The 23,611-nt window shown below is 47.1% G+C and overlaps 1 protein-coding gene across 1 annotated transcript in view; it reads left to right on the forward strand.

The window, feature by feature from the left end:
• The first annotated feature begins 3,782 nt into the window (after positions 1 to 3,782).
• Gata6 (GATA binding protein 6) overlaps positions 3,783 to 23,611 on the forward strand; it is a 32,097-nt gene continuing 12,268 nt past the window's right edge. The window contains exons 1-5 of the mRNA XM_052741411.1: positions 3,783 to 4,920; positions 8,839 to 9,005; positions 12,689 to 12,814; positions 14,043 to 14,130; positions 14,213 to 14,316. Coding sequence (XP_052597371.1) covers positions 3,810 to 4,920; positions 8,839 to 9,005; positions 12,689 to 12,814; positions 14,043 to 14,130; positions 14,213 to 14,316 — 1,596 coding nt within the window. The 5' untranslated portion in view covers positions 3,783 to 3,809. The remainder of the gene's footprint in view (positions 4,921 to 8,838; positions 9,006 to 12,688; positions 12,815 to 14,042; positions 14,131 to 14,212; positions 14,317 to 23,611) is intronic.

Consider the following 23,611-nt stretch of genomic DNA (forward strand, 5'->3'; position numbering starts at 1 on the left):
AGGCTCGGCTGCCTAGCTGCGTTCCGGAAAGCAGATCAGTCGGGGTGGGGGTTGCTATTGTCCCAGGAAATTTACGCAGGATAGCCCCGAACATTCCAATAAAAATAAAAATAAAATAAAATAAAACCCCGGACAAGAATCAGGCTCGCGCTGGAGCTCGATCTCCCTCAGCCCTGAAGGCCATTCACAGCCAGGACGCCAAATATAGTTAGCCGAATCATTTATTATTTTTTAGCAAATATGAACTGTCGAAATTGCTTTTAAGATCAAACTTGAGACATTATTTCGGAACAACTGGACTCAAGAAAAATGATGTCCAGAGTTTTAATGAATTGCTTACAAATGAACTTCGCAGAACCCAGTCCGTTTAAAAATTTGGTCAGAACTTACCCAACAACCCAAAGCAAGCCCTTGGAACCTGCGGTGGGAATTGGGCCGGCCCGTGCCAGTCTCTTGTGGTTGTAACTTTCGATCGAACACTGGTTAAAATTTAAAGCCTCCGAATCCCACTCCAGCCTCTAGCCTCTCCGTTCCAGAGTTTTCTATCTTCAGCCTTTCAGAAAGGCAGCCGCGTTGAAGACGCAGTGACCGGGGGAGGCAAAAAGGAACGTGGTTAGACAAGAACGGTTTATAGACCGTCTCGGTAGCAGGTCTAAAATTCAGAAGTGTTTGGCCGCAATTTACAGTGAAGAAAGAAAACAGAATTCTCGGCATCTTCCTGGATTCGGAGTCCCCCTCCCCCTCCCAGCAAGCTCTGTCCCTTCTCCCCCAGCGCACAGGTACAGTTCAAGGAAAGAACTCCTTCTCAACGAGGTCTCACCCTCCCCAGATCGTATTTTACAGCACACCCATGTTCAACTCTGCTTGGACCCCAATCCTTTCTCCAACCGGAAAAATAACAAAAATAAATATCAAACGAAACTAAAACAACAAAACCAGCTCAAATGCTTTCAGGAAGTTCTATAGAAAGCATTTACTTTGATTTACCTGGGGTGTGTGTGTAAAAATCCATTCCGGTGAGAGAGTTCCTCTTGTTCAACTGTCTTTCCTCAGCCTTCCAGTGTCCAGCTTGTCGGAAGGAATCCTTTCTGTGAGCCCGCAGGAACAAGACATATATCGCTGCTGCCTGGGACGAGCGGTGCACGACTCGCTGCTGACAGATCGGCGCTGATAACCCCGCCAATGTTCGTTTCCAGTCCTTGGCCCGCTAAGGGCCCTATCAGTTTGTACACAGTTGTGATAACCATTTGGAGGGAGCGACTAAGGGGTGTGTGTGTGAGAGACTTGGGGGTGGAGAAACAGCGTTTCTCTCTGGGTCCCTAGTCGGTACCCGGCTCCTTCCCAATGCGTTATCTTTGAGTTACCTGAAGTCCAGGGAAAACTCAGAGCGAACGCGGCAACCCGAGGGGTGTCCCGGGACAGGACAGTGTTTTCATCCCGCCAAGGTCCCCAGCACCTCATAGATTTATCTAACCTTTCCGCACACCACGACCCAAAGGTTAGCTGGGGAATGTTGTCCTGAACTCTACAAAACCTCCCAGGAATTTAGTATATGTTTTAAGAGCAGGGGCGAGGTAGGAGTGTGCGCAAGGGCACCTTTCCCAGATGACACCCTGGATCCCAAACGGCCCCCACAACCTAAGCATCCCGAAATAGGGTCGCTGAGAAAGTTTCAGGTCGGTGACACGCAACTGCGCGAGGGGAGGGGGGTTTAATTTGGAGGGGGAGATGGGAGGGGCAGTTGGGCACTTTCCCCACCGACTTTAGGGGCGCGCTGACCTAGGGGGTGGCGCGCCGGTCCGTTAGCAGCGGCCGTCAGTGCGGGGCTACGAAGATCCAGCTCCCCCTGTGCCAAGTTTCCCTCCCCCTTCTGTCCCGGGTGCGACTGTGTGTGTGTGTGTGTGTGTGTGTGTGTGTAGCTGGGGACCCGGGGATGAGTTCTTTCACTGATGGATGAATATGGGTCGCCCGCCAGGTCTCCCCCTTAGTGTCCCCGAGCTGGGCGCCCCTGGGTGCACTCCCCCCACTCTGGGGACGGGGCTAGCCGCTCAACCCACGCCCGCAGGCTGCCTAGCGCTTATTGTCTGCTAGGGCTGCGCATTCCCCTCCCCCTCCCGTCCCCTCCCCACCCGCTTTTTTCTCCTCCCCTCGATCCCTCCTCCCTCCCTTCACCTCCGCACCCAGCAGCTTGTAGAGAGCAGTTCCGACCCACAGCCTGGCACCCTTCGGCGAGCGCTGTTTGTTTAGGGCTCGGTGAGTCCAATCAGGAACGCAGGCTGCAGTTTTCCGGCAGGGCAGTAAGAGGCGCCTCCTCTCTCCTTTTTATTCACCAGCAGCCACTGGCAGACCCCGGACTCGCGCTCTCCCGCCAGCGCCCGCAGCCTCACTCCGCGCCCGGGAGCACCCTCCGCCGCGGCCGTTCTTCACGCACGTCGCTCGCCCGAGGTTCGGCTGCTTCCTCTTTTGTTGGCCCCCTCTTCCTTCCAACCCTACCCGTCGCAGGCCCTTGGGCCTCTAGCTCTCCGGCCTTTCTCTGGCCGCGATCGGCTCCGAGGGTGTTCCCCTCCTCTCCTGGAGGATTGCAGGGACTCCCAGGGTTCCCGGGATACCGCGGACCAGCGCTCCCCCCCCCATCACCCCCGTGCTTATCTGCCCGCAGCCTTATCTCCGAGTTATCTCAGCGCCAAGGGGCGGGAGCCCGTAGTCTAGTGGGCAGAGAAACTTCTTTCTTGCTATCTTGCCCGGGTCTGTGTGTGGGCATTAATTTTAGTGTGGTTATCTCGAATGAGCAGAAGCGATTTGGAAAAGCAGTCCCGTAGAGGCCTGCCTGGCTCCCCACCCCCTCCGAGTCTCCCTGTCATTCTTCCTGCTCTCCCCTTTGGGGTGGCCTCGGCCCCGGGGCAGTGTCACCCCCTCCCCTCCTGCGTTTCCCCCTCCTTTTCTCTGCGCTCTGCTCCACCCTACTATGTCCAATTCCGGAACGATCTGGCCTTTCCCCCGCTGGGGTTGACTATGGGGTGGGCCGGGGGTGGCCTGGCTGGCGCGAGCGCGCGCGCTGATGACTGTGACGCGCGGTCTGTGTCTAAGGTGTGCGGTCAGTCGGCCTAGACGCGGTTGGGCGTGAGGCTTTGCCCGGTGGGTTTCCCGCACTACTTCCCAGGCCCCTGCGCCTGCCCTGGCGTCCCACGTTCTCTGGGCTGGTGGCTTTTTCTGGAGCTCGCGTTGGATCTGGTCAGCGAGGTCCGGGAAGCTTTGAGAAAAAGCGGCGGTTTCGTTTTCGGGGACAGGTTGCTTTTGCTAGCTATTTTCACGCGCTGAACTCTTTCTCACAGAGGCATCCCAGGAGAGGGGCACCTACCAGGAAGCAGGATGAGACAGCATTGACACACGAAAATTTTTTCGTGTTATTGGTCTAGAGTTAGCCAAGCTGGGACAGAAGGAAAACCTCGGCCAGCTTTGGTCACTCTGTGGATCTGGCGCGCCTTGCTGAGGAAGGATGCTGTGGAGGGGTGGGCTGGGGGAGCGCAAGGACACGAGTCTTGGGTGACACCCTGGGGAGGACACCCTGGTCGTCGTCGAGAACCCTGGGGTTGCTACGCAGATTTCATTCCCTGTTTTCTTAATCCCCTCGAAACATTGGGCAGACGCGGGATCTTTAAGGGATGCTCTAAGCTAGGAGAGAGAGATTGAGTGAAGCGTGTTTTAGACTGTCCACGCTTTTGGTAAGCCCACTTTATCTGTCTTCCTGTCTTGTTCCTCAATCCCACCTCAGGAACCAAAAGTCAAGTTGGAGCAGCGCCGGACAGTGGATGGCCTTGACTGACGGCGGCTGGTGCCTGCCGAAGCGTTTCGGGGCCGCTGCTGCGGACGCCGGCGACTCTGGGGCCTTTCCGGCAAGGGAGCCCTCCTCTCCGTCTTCCCCGATCTCTTCCTCGTCCTCCTCCTGTTCCCGGGGCGGGGATCGCGGTCCCTGCGGCGCCAGCAACTGCAGGACGCCGCAGCTCGACACCCAGGCGGTGGCGGGACCTCCGGGCCGCTCGCTGTTGCTCAGCCCCTACGCCTCGCATCCCTTCGCGGCTGCCCACGGACCTTCGGCGCCCGGGGTCCCTGGCCCCGGGAGCGCCCTGTCGAGTTGGGAGGACTTGTTGCTCTTCACTGACCTCGACCAGGCCGCGACCGCCAGCAAGCTGCTGTGGTCCAGCCGAGGCGCCAAGCTGAGCCCCTTCGCGACCGAGCAGCCCGAGGAAATGTACCAGACCCTCGCCGCCCTGTCCAGCCAGGGGCCGGCCGCTTACGACGGCGCGCCGGGCGGATTCGTGCACTCGGCGGCTGCGGCGGCCGCGGCCGCGGCTGCGGCCAGCTCTCCGGTCTACGTGCCCACCACGCGCGTGGGTTCCATGCTGCCCGGCCTGCCGTACCTGCAGGGGGTGGGCAGCGGGCCCAGCAACCACGCAGGCGGCGCGGGCGCTCACCCGGGCTGGCCCCAGGCCTCCGCCGACAGCCCCCCGTACGGCGGGGGCGGCGCAGCCGGCGGCGGGGCAGCGGGGCCAGGAGGTGCCGGCTCCGCCACGGCGCACGCCTCCGCGCGCTTCCCCTACTCGCCCAGCCCGCCCATGGCCAATGGCGCCGCGCGGGACCCCGGGGGCTATGTGGCTGCGGGCAGCGCGGGCGCGGGCAGCGTGAGTGGCGGCAGCCTGGCGGCCATGGGCGGCCGGGAGCACCAGTACAGCTCGCTGTCCGCGGCGCGGCCGCTGAACGGGACGTACCATCACCATCATCACCACCACTCGACTTACTCTCCCTACATGGGTGCGCCGCTGACGCCCGCCTGGCCAGCAGGACCCTTCGAAACGCCGGTGCTGCACAGCTTACAGAGCCGTGCGGGAGCCCCGCTCTCGGTGCCGCGAGGCCCCAGCGCAGGTAAGGATCGCGGAGTAGTGTGGGGGTGCCGGCCAGGGATGCTGGCGCGCAAGCCAGTGAGGAAAGGCTGTTTACTAGATGTCCACCTGGCCCCAGCACAGATTTCTTTGTAAGTCAGTATCAGGATACTCAGGCTAGCAGCGATGATGTGGGGATACTCTTGTCCAGGAAAGTGGGTGAATGAATGCACATCTATTGCTTCAGGGCCTTGGGAGGGCACACGGGGGCTCTTCACGAGTAGTTAAGACCGGGCAATTGAGAAAACATGTACTTTAGCTTGAGAGATATGTGGGTTCAGAGCTCTGCATGTGTCCTGATTTGGGTGAGATTCCAGGATTGCGTGCATCAGAGAGACACGTGGACATAGTCAGTCTCATAATTCAGTGCCTAGGTGAGGAGCTTCTTTGGACGATAGGACAACCAAAGCCCTAAGATCTAGGCATCCCGATCCCCTCAAGCAAGAGACCTAGCTGTGACTTTAATAATTTTAAGGTTAGCTGGTGGGCAGGGCAGGCCTTCAGGCTTGGCATTTGCTGGGTGGGATTTGGGGATGCAGCTCTCACGTGGCCAGGCAGGGCTTTCAGTGTTCAGCCCACCAAGTAACCCCACACTCTTCAGTGCCAGGGACTGTTTGTCAAGTGAGAAAACAACTACCTTAGAAAGACCTTATTTTGGAAAGTGGCCCCGCTGCTAGCAGGGGCAGGTATGCGCCAGGCTTGCTTTTTTTGCCTCAGCCATCGCGTTTTAAGCCCCGAGTTCGTCCCTAGGTCCTCCTCGCTTGGAGTTTCACCCGTTTCACGACTTTTTCTATAAGGAAAACTGTGATTTTTTTTTTTAGGGCAGTTATTCAGCCTTAGGAGGAACGGAGGGACATAGGTCCATGGTGTCCTTCCTCCGAATCTTTGTGCATCATTCTGGGAGCCCCTCCCCACTTCGGTTTAGGGAGTCCTTTCAGGGCCGCTGACCTGCTAGACTCAGCTTGTGTTCAGAATCTCGTGGTTTGAAAGTGGAGAAGTTGATCTAAACAGAGCCTCACTCGTCACACTGGGAGAGGCCAAGAGACTTGGAAAGGAAGTTTTCACAGAGTATTTCAGTCACCCCCCCTTACTCCTGCACCTTTACTGCCAGGCTGGAAGAGAGGGCCAGGAGGACCCTGCTGATGTACCCTGGTGGCTTGGCAAGGCTTGATAGGGTAGTAGGCTGTCACCCTTCCTACAACATAAAGACCATGTTTGGCTCCCAAGGGTAGAGACCTGGAGACTAAACATCTTCAGAGGACGAGAAGGAAGTTGTGGCTTGGGTGTGACGATTTTGTCAGGAGGTAGGTAGGAATCCCAAAGAGTTTGTGGGGGCAGGGTGCTTGCTGTTTGAGTGCACCCCACTGCTCTGCCTGCTGCTTGACACACCTTAACATTCTCTCTAAATTCCTTTTCTCTAGGCTTGAGCCCTGTCCCTTGACTGAGATAGCTTGGGCAGAGACAGAATCCCATCTTTAGATGTTGAAAGCAATGGATTCCTTTGAGAAATGCAGTGACAGGCACCACAGAAGTTTCTTTCGGCTTTGAACTTAGTCTATAGTTTCCTCGATTACCCTCCCACCTCGCCCCCAGTCTCTGGGTATTTATTGCAGAGTTGGAAAAATCTGTAGACTCAAGCAGGTTTTTTTGGAGGGGGAGTTGGGTTGGATTGAAGAGATTGAGGGGCATACTTACAGGTTTTGCAGTCTGCTAAGAGAAGAAGCAGCAACTAAGGCAGAATTGGTAGGAGGGTCGCCCCAAGTTTGATCACAGGGGCATTGCTGTTCCTTCACCTTACTCCTTCTCCATCTCTGCCAGGATCTCCCTGTGTAGCCCTTGGCTGGCCTTGAATTTGCGGCCATCTTCCTGTCTCTGCAATTATTATTATTTTGCTAAACCACATTTGGAGGTAAACTCTTAAGTTTGAGCAAACACCAAGGCTAAATCTTGAGTGCTGTGCTTTATCAATCTGCACAGTAATAAGCTCTTGCAAGTCCACTTCCTACCCCTTCCTTCTCTGACTGGTGGAGAGATCTGAAGTAGTTCACACTGAGATGAACTGTGGTTCTCACTGCCCCATACCTGGGCCTTCCTAAGCTCCTGCTGAGCAGAGTTCCATTCCTTGGTTCCAGGAAGCACACCTGCTAGGAGTCTGTCACTTCCCAGGAGCTCCCCAAGGAACCACTTAGGACAGAGGTGCCAACTTCCAGCACAACCAGATTTTATAATTACAGTGCATTTTCTTTTGTCATTTTAGAATTATTGCCGAATGGCCCTTGCGGAGAGGCAGAAAAGGAGTGACAGAATTTTTATTTAGTTAAAAAAAAAAAACTTTCTAGAACTTGAAATTTTATGTCTGGGGTTCCAGAGGACTGTGTTCTACCTAGGGCATCCGCAGTCTCTAGGGAGCCTTTTTTATTGTCCCTAGCCCAGTGAAGGAGGCCAGACTAGCTGGGTTTTCCAGGGAATGCCCCACTCTAGAAGAGGGGCTCTCTGATAGGTAACATTTTAAAGTCAACAGCAAAGACAAATGCCTTGTTTAACTTCAGTGTCCTTGAAGTCCTGAGTATTTTACTGATTGCCGTGGTCAATAGTGGCTTTTAGGGCGGAGAAGAATAAATCTTTGTGATGTGTTTTAAGTTCCAGTGTCCCCAGGATAACTTTGAACTCACTTGTGTGGGATGTTAGTTTCCTTTAAATCTAATACATAACTCTAGAAATGAAGGACACTTTTTTTTTTGGTAAGGTAAAAATTAATGGTGAAAGCATTTTAATGCTAAAACCATATTTAAATATCTTTACCACATTACTGACTGTAGACACAAACTCTGAACATCAGGGAAGCCGGGGTATAGAGGTCTGCTGGCAGGATACTCTTCAAATAAAAGGCTAAAGTGCAATGTTTATTCACTTTTATAAGTGACTCAACTGCTTCTCGAAGAATGTCAAATTAGAGCATTCAAACCCTCTAACAGAGAGGGCTCCACACAGTAGACATCATCTGTTTTTGCATAGTCTATGTGTAATAGCATTTAATTTTAGAGAATTGAAGTTCTTTCACACTTAACCTCCTTGCAGGGAAATAGCGAATGTTATAATTTCTGTTAATTAAGTTTATTTTTTGATTTGTTTTTAATTAGCTTTAGGTTAATTTCAAATTCCAAAAGCTAATCACATGATCTGAAAGATGGAAACCTATATTTAAAATACATATTTAAAATATGCAATTTGTTAAGAACTGTAGAGCCATATTTAAAATAGATTTTAGATAGAAATCAGAATATTTCAGTGTTAGATCCTGATGACATGAAAATAAAATGTAGTCTCCATGCTGAATAACAAGCCTTTTCCCTCCCGGAGAAAAACCTTCATTTTCTTATTTATAATTATAATTAATAGATATGAGTGCTAATAACAGTATTTTTAATATTTTTTAATGGAAGAAAAGACATGTAAGATGAAATGTGATGGGCACAAAAAATACTTTTAAAAATTATTTGAGATAACAAACGGGCGGTGATTCTTGGGTATTTGTGGTTTTAGGGGAGGTCAGCAACCCGTGAACGCTGCGCAGCTAGCTTGGGTTTGGTCAGTTGCATTTTATAATTAGGAGGACCTTAGTTTTACCTTAGACAGTCCCGGAAGAGCAGTAAGGCGACCCGAGTGATCTCCAGATCACGTCATTCTCAGGGCCTCTGACTTCACTGGGGTTTCTCCTGGCCCCCTGGGGTGACTGGAGTGTGGGACAGTGGTCAGCTGATCCAAGGCCACCAAGGTCTCTTGGTGCCTAGGGGACCCTGAGGCGCGCTTCCAGCTTCTGATCACGGATCTGGGGACATTGGAGTGTGGTGGACGCAGGGCAGGTGATCTCACCGGCCTCTGGTTCTCACTCTCCCTACAGACCTGCTGGAGGATCTGTCCGAGGGCCGCGAGTGCGTCAACTGTGGCTCCATCCAGACGCCACTGTGGCGACGAGACGGCACAGGCCACTACCTGTGCAATGCGTGCGGCCTCTACAGCAAGATGAACGGCCTCAGTCGGCCCCTCATCAAGCCGCAGAAGCGCGTGGTGAGTGTCACCGCAGGGTGGGACCCGCAGCACCTACCTCCACTACCCCCCACCCCCACTCCCGCTCCAGAACCCGAAGAGAAAGAAAGGCCTTTTTTCCAAAGGCTGAAAAGCAAAGTGTGGCTGGTAGCAGTCTCTCTTCCACTCCCTGTACCAGGGATTGAAAACACTAGGCAAACTAGTGTCTGCTGCTGAATTGCATCCTCAGCCCCTGTGCTGCCTCTTTTTATTTTATTTTTTAAAGTACAGATATATATTTACCTTTCTTGAGATATTCTTGGCCAGTGTACAGAATGGATACTCAAGAAATTGGGGCTGCAGGTAACATTCGCAGAGCAAACATAGGCAAGGGAAGATGGGCTTTGTGTCCTCACAGCTGATTTCAATACCTGAACAGTTAAAGGACGGACTGAAAGCCCCGCTCTTCTGCTCTTCCGCGGTTGGCACAGCCTAGTTACGCAGTTCTGCCTTACCTCAATGGACCGGCTGCCCTTCCTTGGAGAGCCATATTTAGCTCCCGATTCCTCTGCCTTTTAAATTGCCTGGAGTATGGTGAAAATGTATTTGCTCAAACATTAGTTATTTTGAAATCGGGCTGTTGCAGAGAAGGGCACAGAACTTGAACTTCTCAAATTGTGAACTTTCACCAATTCAAACATATTTACCATCTTTTAAAATAAGTATGAGGAATTCATAATTTTTCTCGGTTTAAGCTCGTGTAATCATTTGTTAGCATATTTAAAGCTGAAATGAAAAAGGAAAAAAACATTCATGAACTGCACCTTAAGGCCAAGGTTTGTCTAGCTCCAACGGATAGTGTTCTAAATGCCATTTAAAGTAGATGCTTTGCAATTAGATGCCAGACATCTTAAGGACCCAGGTAATTTATTTAATTGTTGCACTCTAATTAGCAGAACAAACTCTATACATGTTGTTTGTGTTAACTAGATTAGGGCGAAATTGCATCACAACGTAAGTCTGACACCTTAAGGAGAGGCAATTAGTTTTATGATTGTTTTGTTTTTAATGCATTTAAAATAAAGTAGGTAAGGTTAATTTAAGTGGAATGTGTTTTGCACTCCTTACAATCTCCCCAGTTTAGGGTTTTCTTTAAAAGGTGTCCTTAAATTCAGGATGTGACCATCTCATCGGTTTTCGTAATCCTTCTGTATTTTATTAAAAAGAAAGCAGTTAGAAAATATTCCAAGGAAGTTCTTGCTTTCATTTACCAAAGCATGAACAATGGAACTGCTTTCTGGAGGGAAAGCTTTACTCATGCAGAGACCTAGTGGAGCTCTGAAAGGTAACTTTCTTTTTTTTTTTAAACTGAGCAAAAACTTGGTGGACTTGTAGCTTTTTAGGTTCTTGTTAAATTACAGATTTGATCAACTAGCAACTGTAATTAGATAGCACCATTTATTTCATGCATTTACCAGTAAAAATTGTTACCCACAAGAAAAACAATTTAAGTGTTTGTGAATCAATTAGTTTTCTTTCTGTGGCAGGTGTCTGGGCAGTAACCAAGGTCAGCCACTACGCTTTGTGAATGAGTTATAAACGATACCAATTGTAGGGTGTGCCGATATCAATTAGTTCTCCTTGTGGGCTTATAGTTTTGGTGGGTCTGGCCTAGTTCTCAGAAACAGAATATTGAATCCCAGTTTGTTAAGCCAGCAGGACAGAACCAATCACCGTGAGTTTGAACTTGTAATCCATTGCAAAATAAGAGATTTATGGTGTAGCTTGAATTCCTTGTCAGTGAGGAATAGAACTGAGGTTGCTTGTTACAAGGAACTTTTATAACCTGCTCACCTTCATTTCACATGTTTATGGAGACTGCCTTCACTTATGATCTGTAGTTGACAATCATAAAGCTCTTTGTTATAATGGCAAATTCTGATAACAATTTTGCTCCACATTGGCTCCAAATTCCACTGGAAACTGTCATAAATGGCTCGTTCATAAAACGGTCATCTTCCCCCCCCTTACTAATTTCATATTTATGGAGAGAAAGGAGTGCTCACCTGGAAATTTTTCTCTCAACCCCAGGGAAGTGGGAGAGAAAAGCAGCTGTTGGTGTGAAAGGTTTTGCTAATATTTTTGCTGTTGTTATAGCAAAGCAATTTCTCAAGTAGTTCTATCAGCCAAGTATGTTAATTTTCACCAAATTCTGAGAATTATTAGCTCTGAGTTCTTAGAAATGTTGCTGGGCTAAAGAGTTCATGAAAGTGCCTGTGACTTTACAACTCAATCATAAAGGATGCTAACTTAATAGAACAGATAGGAGGTATAAATGCAAAATCCTGTTGGATCATTCATATTTGTCTTCAAAGAACTTGGAAACCTGATTCTCTGACCTATGAATATCCAATATATACCCAACATATCTTTCTCTATTCTTTATAAAATGAATTGTTATTTTTCTAAAATGAATTGAAACTGGTAACCGTTGGAGTTCGTCACTTAAAATTTGCTTTGATTCTCATGTTTTCAATTAATATATATGCATATATACTAATATATATTAATTATATATAAGATGTGGTCTTGGCACAACTTGTTTCTAGTAATTTTAAACAATTTATATTTGGTAATCTAAAAATAAATCGTATTTTGTCTTTCTTGGAGAGGATTATATTGTTTTCACTTCCCTGCCTACCCCGATGTAGGGATTTGGAGGAAATATATTCGTTCAGGAATGTTAGAGCTGTAAAGGGTAGCATCAGACGGGGCTTGCCCTGGTGGTACCAGTTAACTATTTACATGAAGAAAAATTGGGACAAATGAAAGTGTGCCAGGGTCACCATTTACAAGGCAATGTTAACATTGAAAGAACGCCATCAAATGTGCTCGAGTCTTTTGTAAAGCAGGCACAACAGAATTCAGGCACCAGGATGACAGTTACAGGTGTATTTCTTTACTCAGATCCCCAGCTTTTCTTTCTCATTCATCTTTCTTTCTATTTTTTCCTTTATTTTCTTCTAGACAGGGTTTCTTTGTGTAGCCTAGGCTGGCCTAGAACTCAGAGACTACCTACCTCTGCTTTCTCAGTGCTGTGATCAAAGGTGTGCGCCACCCTGGCCTGGCTCTCACTCACTTTTATGGTTTCTGGTTGATTTTTTTCTACATATGCCTGAAAAATAGATGTAGTTATCCCTAATTCTTAGATGTCCTAAGCTGTTTAGCAACACTGGTGGCTTTGTGTTTCGTGGCTCACATCTAATATTGTGACAATATTAGGCTTCAGGTGGTTGTATTTGTGGTATGTTCTAGAATTTAGCTCTGTTTGGGGCAACTTTCAGGAAATCTAACTCCCCAACAAGAATACATGGAAACCTGAACTCTTGGAGGAACAACCACCATGAGAACACGCATGATTCTGTGATGGCTTTGCGTGGTCAGTGCACAGTTGCTTCCAGGTTATTTTATAACCCTCAGGAACAGGCGAGGGGAGAGAATCTCACCTGTGGGATCAAGCACACTACACAGACCTCAAGATTTTTGGTCCAGAAAGGTCTGCCTAATTACACTTGACAGATTTTGTTCTGAAGGGACACTTCATGTATAACTAACTGGAATCCTGTTTGTTTTTTTTTTTTAATAGGAACAAGATGTTCATATAGAAGCATTAAAATATGTAAAGTCACATTTCTCTGCTTTGTGTCTTGTGTGCTGTTTTCCAGCCCTCATCACGGCGGCTTGGATTGTCCTGTGCCAACTGTCACACGACAACCACCACCTTGTGGCGCAGGAATGCCGAGGGTGAACCCGTGTGCAATGCTTGCGGACTCTATATGAAACTCCATGGGGTATGCACTTATTTCATTTACGAATACAGACATCTAGCACCTAGACTGTGTATTTTCAATTATAAGGCAGAATCAGCAAACGAAAAAAAGGTATAAAAGGATACAAAAATGAAAAACTGAGTGTGTATTGCGTATACGCTGCATTGAATCCAAGCTGCTATTAATGTGAGCTAGCTCTTTCAGTCACCGGGGAACCAAGAAATAAAATGCACAACCAACTTCTGACACTGACATTTCTGGTAAAACATTTCAATTTTAGAAATGTAAAAATGAGCCTGGTGTGGTGATGCACGCTTTTAATTCAAGACAGCCAGGGCTACAAAGAGAAGCCGTATATCAAGAAGAAAAAAAGAAAAAGAAAGAAATGTAAAGGGTACACTTTAGAATTGATAACAAAATAATGATTACTATAGATCTTAAACTTTAAGAAATTTGAAAAAGTTTTTTGTCTGAAGTTATATTTGATATCTTCAGTTAGAGCCTATACTTCATTAAAGAACTGTAGAAGTTATTGTAAATCTCAGTCTTTGGTTGGTTTTTGAGACAAGGTCTCATTCTATAGCCTAGGCTGACCTTAAACTCACTAGCCCGGGGTGCTTCGAGAATCCTCCCGCCTTAGCCTTCTGAGTGCTGGTGTTCTAGCCACCAGCCTGGCTAATAATTAATGGCTTAGTCTTACAAAGGAAATAACCTGTGTTGTAGGGAGAAGGTATTTGATCTCTTTTAAATAAGGATATTAAAAGTAAAGATTCACACAATAAATACTTTCTTTATAATTAATGTTAATTCAGATATAACAAAGTTGAAAATATTGAATTGTCCATGTAAACTACTTTTTTTCTCCCTGAAAGAATCTCTGTTTTTTGGGTGGGGGAATCTTTATGCATGTAGAATATATATATAATATTTATATGTATTAATAAATATTAGCATATATATAAAAATTAGGATGAAATTTTGCCAAAGTCTTTAACTAACAAGTTTAAAGCTGTAGCTGTAGCTCAGTGTGCTTTCCTAGCATGCCTGAGTCCTTAGCGCTGAAGAAATGATGACTCATTCTGTGGTGCTGGAGATGGAACCCGGGGCCTCATGGAGCCCAGTCATCATTCTGCCACTGAGCTGTATTCCCAGGTTCTTTCAAAATGAGGGCTTTCAGTACTAAAATCATATCTTTTGTCTGTGTTTCCTTCAGTACAATATACTTAGGTCTTCTGTGGACATTTTTTAGGTGCCTCGACCACTTGCTATGAAGAAAGAAGGAATTCAAACCAGGAAACGAAAACCTAAAAACATAAATAAGTCAAAGGCTTGCTCCGGTAGGTATAATAAAGTGCTGTTTTACCTGGAAAAGGTTTTCCAGCTTTGACAGCAGAGGTACTCATGGCTCGTCTCTTGCAGGTAACAGCAGTAACTCTGTTCCTATGACTCCAACTTCCTCCTCTTCTAACTCAGATGACTGTACCAAAACCACATCTCCTTCAACACAACCGACCGCCTCAGGGGTAAGTGTAAAAACAGCTGAGGGCTCCTGAGAAGATTGTCTTAAATTTTATCTTATCAGCAGTATAATAATCTGAACCAACAGTTTAGTGAATTGCTACCTAAGAATAGTTTTTAGAGGAAATTATATTTGAATGTCAACAAAATGGCAAACACTTAAGTACTTTACAAACCTCTTAATTAAGATCCAGCATTTTTAGTGGTTAGATTAGTCCAAGAAAGAAGTGTGGAACAGATTCAGATTGATTGTATTTACTTTTTCCCCCCATTGTTTTGTTGTTTTGAGACAGGGTTTTTCTGGCCCTGGCTGTTCTGGAACTCTCTTTGTAGACCAGACTGGCCTCAACTCAGAGACCCGCCTGTCTTTGCCTCCTGAGTGCTGGGATTAAAGGTGTGCACCGCCACTGCCCAACTACATTTCCTTCCTTCCTTCCTTCCTTCCTTCCTTCCTTCCTTCCTTCCTTCCTTCCTTCCTTCCTTCCTTCCTTCCTTCTTCCCTCCCTCCCTCCCTCCCTCCCTCCCTCCCTCTCTCTCAGTCAGTCACTATGCATTCCTAACATAGATTAGAAAAAGACAGGAGGCGTCTATCCAGCCCAGTTTTATTTTCTCAGATCCTCACAGGCAAAGGTCCTGGGCCCTTGTTCTCACTGTTCTTCCTGTAACCCATGCCCTCCTGCTGGGAGACCCTGCTGCCTTCCAGTGGTCATGAATTCTGATGGGTTATTTCAGCAAGTGATGCCTGCCAGCTTCTCTCACTGTGATGGGAACTTGGTTTCACTCAGAGCATTTTCTCAATTGTCTGTCCAAGTTCCACCAAAGATTTTTTTTTTGGTTCTTTGAGACAGGGTTTCTCTGTGTAGCTTTGCGCCTTTCCTGGATCTTGCTCTGTAGACCAGGCTGGCCTCGAACTCACAAAGATCCGCCTGCCTTTGCCTCCCGAGTGCTGGGATTAAAGGCATGCGCCACCACCGCCCCGGCTACCAAAGATTTTTTACAGGCAGGACACACTAGGTGACTGAATTGATCTGAGATACACCCCCAGCCCTCCTCAGGTGTGACTCTACAGATGTGTACAGCCAAGATTCTTCCCTTTCAACTAAGACTACTAGGGACAAACACTTGTTTACCTAGTAGCCATTGGCTATGTGTAGTTTGGCCCTGGGTTGTTTAGGGAACTTCAAAATACTGCAAATTTCCAAACCCCACCCTGGATTTTTTTAGTCAATTTCTGAGTGTGGGGCCTAGAAATTTGTGTTTCCATACAACAGCCACAGGTAAAACTGCAGCTGCCCTGTCGGGGCTTGGGGACTGCAAATGGGCTTTCTGTCTTGGTCTTACCACAGTCACAAACCCAAATTAACATATTTAAAACACTACTCCATATCACTTCTTTGTGGACCAAATTCCTTTGATGAAAACAGATTTAAGTAATCAAACATTCTGTCCATGTATGGAATTGTCAGAGTTGAGAAAACTGTACCTGGCATACAACGCATCCCTGTAAATATTGATCGAATGGATGCAGTGGGAGAGACTAACGCTAAGATGAGAAAAGCTTTTATACTGCATTTGATGTTTGTCTGAGATAGCGTCTCAGGCCTGTGGCAGAACTCTGTGTAGACCAAGCTTCCTCAAAGAGGTCCACCTGCCTCAGCCTCTGTTGGGACTAAAGGTGTGAGCTATGCTGCTCAGCCTTCCAGCTCGTTCTGTTTGCTGCAAATGTTAGGGTAAAGACAGTTTTGAGCTTTTATAAATGTGAACAGTAGTGTGTGCACACGTGTGAATGCATGCCTCTGTGTGTGTGTGAGCATGCACGTGTCACGCTTGTGTGTGTATCTGTAGTATTGCAAGCGTGCATGATATATGTGTGGGATATTCATGTGTCCACGATGTATGTATGCCATCGTACACATGTAGAGAACAGAAGACAGCTTTGTGGAGTCTGTTCTCTTTACCTTCTTGTGGGTTAGAGGGTAGAATTCAGATATCCAGGCACTCAGCGGGCACCTTTACCTGCTGAGACATGTCTGGCTCCTGGATAAATTAAATTGGATTGTTGCATGCAACTCCAATCATCTGAAGCGGTAAATAGATTTTGTTACTTGTGGGGAAATGAAAGGTTAAGATTGTTTAATCCTCCTCCTCCTGCCGCCAGTCTTCAGATTATGTAGCTAAATGAAGCAAAATGATGTTTTGGTTTTTCTGGGGTATTAAGGAGCAGCCAGCCCCAAGTTACTGTGGTGAAAGTCGTGTCCAGTTTGTGTGGCAAAAGCTTAGTTTGAATGTTAGTGTGGAGGCTTCTGTGCTTGCTTGGGGAGCAGTATTATTGTGAATGGAGTCTTTTGCTCTTGTGATGGAAAATTCAAAATTGCTCTTGATAAATCTAATCTGTTGGAAAGAGAATGAAAAGCCAAAAAAGGAACCTAACTGGATGAGGGTCCTAGGAACTGTGGGCTGGTTCTAGGCTTGCTGTTAGTGTCTTGGGTTAACAGCATGAGACCAGCACCTTATTAGAGACTGGGAGGCGGAGCAGTAACAGTTTTATTGGAGACTCCTGAGAGGCCCTTTACAAGGCTGCAGGCCTGGAGGCTCCATGCTCTGGAACTGCCGTGGGACCTGGAGAGCCTGTGGCAGCTAGGGTGAGCTGTAGCCCAGGGCTGATGAGGTTGGAGCTCATTAACAGCATCTCCCATCTGCCCTGGGTGGGGTTGATCCTTCACTCTCCTCTTGGCCAGCCTCCTGTGGAGAGTACTAGGTGAGCAGACTTTCTTTGCATGGCAACCCTACCATAGCATCTGACCTGGCTGTGAGGAACCACACCTACCTGGCAGCTGCTGTACTGCTGGCCACCTTGGGCTATTGTCTTAAAGAGTAATTGGAAGAGGTTTGGGTGCTTCCTCTAGATTATTAGCAGGGAGGGCTCATTGGTGCCTCTTGGCCCCTTAGCACTTTCCAATGCCTTCTCTGGCTGCACTCAACTTTTGTGTGTGTGGAATGAGTGGTCAGTGTGGCAGCTGAGCAGTTGTAGAGAGGATGCTGGGAGTCACCTGTGAGTAACTGACAGAAATTTTGTTTTGTTTTGTTTTTCGAGACAGGGTTTCTCTGTGTAGCTTTGGAGCCTGTCCTGGAACTCACTCTGTAGCCCAGACTGGCCTCAGACTCACAGAGATCCACCTGCCTCTGCCTCCCGAGTGCTGGGATTAAAGGCGTGCGCCACCACCGCCCGGCTGGCAGAAGGATTTTTAAAGGGCGACTGTGTTGACAGAAATGTCTTTTTCCCATCTGGGCCACAGTGTCTGTTGGTTAGCAGCTACCTCTGACTGACCCTCCACAGATTCTAGGAAATACTGTAGCTGAAGAAAACATGAGATTCTTCATACAATGCTTAGGGCACAAATCTCAAAAGAAGGGGTCCCCCCATTGATTGAGTTTCATTGCTGTCTGTGATGACACTGTGTGTGTGGTGGTGGGGGGGTTTGTAATGAGACAACTGGACTATGAAATGAAGGGAAATCTCAGGCATAGTCTCTGTAGATGATGGGGCTGGAGAGATGGAAAGGACATGTCTGCCTTTCTTTGGCTATGAGACAAGGAGGTCAAACACTGTCACTCGGCTGCAACACCCCCACCTCATCTTCTCCCTAGTCTCCCTTCAGGAAACCAGTGGTGGCTGAGCTGGTGGCATTTCTAGCTGGCTTCTTACCTGTGGACCATTTATATGGGCACCAGGTTCCTGGGATCTCTTGGCCAAGGGACCCCAGGACCAAGGGGACCAAGGGACAGCAAGGCTGTCTTGTCTACTGCTGCAAACATGAGCCATACCCCAGGTCCTTTCCCAGCAGCCATGGAGTATGGAAGGAGTTCAGGGTAGGTAGGCAGGCTTGCATGATCAGCGGTTTTCCAGCTGGCCATCATACTGTCCATCCTTTACATTTTTTCTTATTATTTGGGAGTACTAGGTTTTGAATCCAGGCCCTTGTGGATGCTAGGCAAGTGTTATATACTGTGTGATGTCCTCAACCCTTTTTCTTAAACAAAAATACTTGTTTATTTATTTATTTTTTTTTTGAGGCAGGGCCTCATTGTATAGCCCTAGCTGCCCTGGAACTCCCTGTGTGGACCAGGATGGCCTTGAATTCACAGAGATCCACCTGCCTCTACCTCCCAAGTGCTGGGGTCAAAGGTGTGGGCCACCATGTCTGGCCTTTAAAATGTGTTTAAATTGTGGCATCTTCTTAAGTTACCGCCTTCCTGGCTAGACCAAATCTGTCTTCTGGGCAAGCACAGCACTAGAAAAATCAGTCACCTCTGCTGTGCTCCAGAGTCACCTCTGCTGTGCTCCAGAGTCACCTCTGCTGTGCTCCAAAGCCACCTCTGCTGTGCTCCAAGGACTTCCTGGTCACTCTATGACTCAGTTTCTCCTTGTGGGAAGCTGTGCTGGTGTGGGGTGCATGGATTGAAGGAAGAAGGGAGCCGTGTTTTCCTACCTGGTGTTGGGGAGACTCCCTAGCATGCAGCTTGCTGTTGATAAAAGAGTACACTTTCTTACTTGCAGTTACTACCAAATATGCTATGATTAATTTTCATGACAATAGTCTGTCTTACTGTGGCTAGATTTCTTTATTTGTAGGTTTATTGAAAAACATTTAATTGACCTAAATTGACACCAGAATTTGGCATTTATTCTCCATGTAATATCCGAATACTAAAATCTGCTGGACATGGTGGTATTTGCCTTTAATCTCGGCGTTCTGGCTGACCTCTGAGTTCATGGTCACTCTAATCTACATAGAGAGTTCCAGGTCAGGGCTACTTAGTGAGACAGTGTCTTTAAAAACAATTTGTTTTGGTTGGTGTAGGGGCACACATCTTTTTAATCCCAGCACTCCAGAGGCAAAGGCTGGAGGATCTCTGAGTTCAAGGACAGCCTGGTCTACAGAGTGAGTTCCAGGAGAGCCAGGGATACACAGAGAAACCCTGACTCAAAAAACATAACAAAACAAAACAAAAAACCCAAAAAACAAAAGCAAGCAAACAAACAAAGTCCAGTTGGCTGAGTTATGTAGACTCTTTCATTACTGTTATTTGGGGCAAAATGTTAACAATTCAATCTCAATGCTTGTTAGAGACTTACTACATCCTGTAAGTAGTCTTTTCTCCCCTCTACCTAAAATGCTAACACTGGAAAATACTGTATGTGTGTACACATGTGACACTCATCTGCCTAGAGTAGTGACCCATACCTGTAATGTGAGGCAGGAGAATCTCCAGATTGAGGCCAGCTTGGGTTATGTAGAGAGAATTAATGTGTGAGCATAAAGAATCAGTGAACATTTTGGCTGCCTAAAAACAGTATCAGTAATTACTTAACTTGATATTATATTGAAACTATAATATTAGAGTCATCATTAAACTCGGAACACTGCCCTCTTGTTGGTAAATATCCAGTTGACTTCTGCTTTGCTGGATGTTGTTGAGAAGTATTTCGGAAAAGGTCTCCCACCTGGAACTGGTCATATTGTGGAGGTGGTGGTGGAGTGGCAGGTATACACACATAGGATTTCTCTGCCGGTCAGATTTGAAAGTGCCACAATAGGCAAGGTAGTAAAGGGACCAAAGGAAAGGGCAGAGCTCTGGCTGGAGAGCTGGGAAAGGCCTTCTGGTGTAGAAGAACCCTGAAGTAACTGAGTAATGTTTATTTAGTTAGTTTTTTACAGACTTTATTTTGTGTATTGGTGTGTTTTTTGCTTGTATGTGTGTGCCTGGTGCCCAGGATTACTGAGGTGGGCAGAAGAAGGTGGAATCTCCTGGAGTGGAGTTGCAGACAGTTGTGATCCGCCATGAGGTGCTGGGAACCCTGGGTCTTCAGGAACAGTCAGCGCTCTTGGGTGCTGAGCCATCTCTCCAGTCCTTAGGTAGTTAAGACAGGCTCTCATGTAGCTCAGCCTGTGTAGCTAGTGATGATCTTGAACTCCTGATCCCAAGTGCCGGGATTGCAGGCATGTGCCACTGTGCCTCACTAGTTGGGTTGGACTCTTGCTCTCATTTAAAAAGATTAGTTCTTTGACACTATGAGGTACTCTGTTCAGTACCCCACCCCCAGTTGTGTAAGATGTTTGGAGGAAACGGAGGGATAGACAGCCAGTGAGGTTGGTTATCCGGTAAAAGTGCTTATAGTCTAGCCTGATGAGCGTGAAGTCAGCCCCAGGGACGCAGGTGGTGGGTGTAAAATAAAAACTCCTTAGAATTGTCCTGATTTCCACACTAATGAGGTGACATTCACATGCAAGCATCCTCTCAGTAAATAAAATAATTAAGAATTAAAAAACCAAAGTGTGGATAGAATTGTCCAGGAAGGAGGAGCAGCTATCACGATACCAAAGGTTGACGTTTGAAGGTGGTGGGGCTAGAGTGCGGGGGCTGGATGTTTACAAGCCAGGGCCGCGAATCAGGTTTCTCTAAAGAAAAAAATAAAGCTCAAAGTAGATTTTAAAAAGTAATTTCAAATCCCTGTCAAATCAGCAGTAAGGAAGGCCCAAACTGTGTACATCTGTAAATTATGAACTAGCTAACCCCGGCACCCATGACAGCTGTGTTTTCTGTCTGTATGTTAGAATCCAACAATTACCATATTTTGATCGGGAGTATTTTGATAATTGAAGTAAACAATGCCAGCATGCTGCTGCTTGCCTGTGTCGCTGGCCTGGTTCCTTCTCTCCTGGAAACGTATCATGTGCCCTGAACTAACTCCCTTACATTGTAGTTTCTCAATCTCAGGCTTGAGTGTGGGGAGGGCTGGGAGCACTGTACCCCCTAACGAACAGTTCTGGCATGTTGGGTGTGTTGGGGGACAGGTTTCCTCTTCTGTGCTTCTTGGTGCTACAAAAAGAGGTGGAAGAGCCTGAATCTCGTATTTGACACTGTCTGGGGCTTGGTGTCCTCCCCTCTTGGATCAGTTTTGGAATATTCATAGGTGTCCAATGTTCCTCTCTCTGGTACTCCCGGGGTGCTCTGTACCTCACTGGCCCTCCTTCCTTGATGCAGGCCTCCCCGAGCTGTGGGGTGATTTGAAAGAGTTAACACACACTCCTAAGTGTTTTTCATCAGCGGCAGTGACTTCGGGACAGGCACTCTTTAGGATGGACCAGACAGAACACGCTTTGTGAAGCCTTCAGGAGAAAGCACAGACACTGGGGCAGGTTAATAGTTCAGTTCTTTTCATAGACATTTTTAAGAAGGTTTATTTATTTTGTGTGTATGAATATTTTGCCTGTGTGTATGTGTGTGCCTGGTGCCTGAAGAAGTTGAAGAGGGCTTTGGATCCCCTTGAACTGGAGTCATGGATGGTTGTGAGCCACCACCATGTGAGTGCTGGTCATTGAACCCCAAGTCTCCTGCAAGAGTAACATGTGCTCTTAACTGCTGAAACATCTCTCCAGCCCCTGCCTTCCTGTGACACAGTCTCGTGTAGTTCAGGCCGGCCTCAAACTCTTCTGTGTATCTGAGACTGGCCTTGAACTTCTGATGCTTCTGTCTGTTTCTGCCTCCCAGGTGCTAAGGTTCTGTATGGATATTTGCAACCTACGGTGAAATTAGAAAACATTGCTTCCGTTCCTTAGTTTATGATTCACTTCTCACCTGAGAATTTTTTTCCTTTTGATTTTTTTTTTTGAATAGGGTTTCTTTGTGTATCCCTGGCCTTCCTGGAACTCACTCTGTATATCAGGATGTCCTCAAACTCAGAGATCCAGCTGCCTCTGTCTCCCGAGTGCTGGCATTACCATAGTGAAGTTTTTTTTATTAGATTTTTCTCTATTGTGTTGGAATTACTTTAGGTTCGAGATGTTATTGTGGGACACAGACTAATAGTTCACTCACAGGACCTGGAAGGCACATCCATGAAGGACTTAGCCTGTCCAAATCGTGTGACTTGCTTTTGCTGGCTCTGGGCAGAAAGGTGTCACTTTACCCACTTCTCTTCCTAACCCCCCACCCCTTGGTGTTGGGGACCATACTCAGGGCCTGGAGGATGCTGGGCAAGTACTTAAAACCTGAACTACAACACCAGGCCTGCTATTTTCTTTTTCCTTTTTTGGGGGTGGGGGTGGGGGTGGGGCGTTCAAGACAGGGTTTCTCTGTAGCTTTTGAGCCTGTCCTGGAACTCACTTTGTAGACCAGGATGGTCTTGAACTCACAGAGATCTACCTGTCTCTGCCTCCCAAGTGCTGGGATTAAAGGCGTGCGCCACCACCGCCCTGCATGACTCTATATTTTTAATTGTGTTGTGTTTATGTGTATGTATGGTTGTTAAGTGTATTACATGTGTGTGCACCGATAAAGGCCAGCAGAGGGTGTCAGAGCCTCTGGAGCTGCAGGGGATTCTGAGCCAACTGATGTGGGTGCTGGGAGCTGGGAACAGAGCTAGATGGTGGAAAAGTAGTAGTTATAACTACTGAGTCATTTCTCTAGCACGACTCCTATTTATTTATTTATCCGTCCAGATAGAGTGGGGTTTCCCTATGCTGGTCAAGCTGACCTTGAACTCTTGTCTTAGCCCCCTGGGTAACTGGATGCCACACACCATCACTAGCTCTGCCTTCCACAAGAACCTCAGAGAGTAACAAAAACCAAATCCTTACATCAGTCTTGTACTTTTTTGTTAAAGAATTGTTTTATTTTGTGTGTCTTACTTGTCTGCCTACATGCTTGTATGTATGTGCTGGTCTGAAAGTCAATTCTCCTACCTCAGTCACCCTAGTGTTAGGATTACAGACTTGAACTACCTCCCCAGCTTGGATCTCTGCTGTTTCTACTGGGAAGTGAAGCTTTTTTTTTTTTTTTTTTTAAATATGTATATGGGTGGTTTGCCTGCATGTATGTGTGTCTGTTTACCACTCATGGAGCTCAGAAAAGAGCATCCAATCCCCTATAACTGGAGTTATGGATGTTTGTGCACCACCATATGTGTGTTGGGAATAAAACCTGGATCCTCTGCAAAAGCAGCAAGTGCTCTTAATTGATAAGCCATCTCCAGCCTTATGCACCCACTTTCTCACTTACGAGTTAGTGGATATAGAGGGGTGAGAGTCTAGTTTCCATCACATATCCTCTATGTCCATCATGTATCTTTTATGTGCTGGGTACCTTTAATCACCCCTCTGAGTAGGACATAGAGGTCGGGAAGAGGCCCAAGATCCCGTGGCAAGTTTAATGGTCATGCATTCGACTTGGGACAATCAGTTTAACTACTACATCGTTCAACATTGATTTCTTCAAAATCTTTAGATAAAAGAAATA

This window comes from Peromyscus californicus, unplaced genomic scaffold (assembly GCF_007827085.1).
Source record: "Peromyscus californicus insignis strain IS unplaced genomic scaffold, ASM782708v3 Scaffold_17__1_contigs__length_78620276, whole genome shotgun sequence".
In the NCBI taxonomy this organism is placed as follows: Eukaryota; Metazoa; Chordata; class Mammalia; order Rodentia; family Cricetidae; genus Peromyscus; species Peromyscus californicus.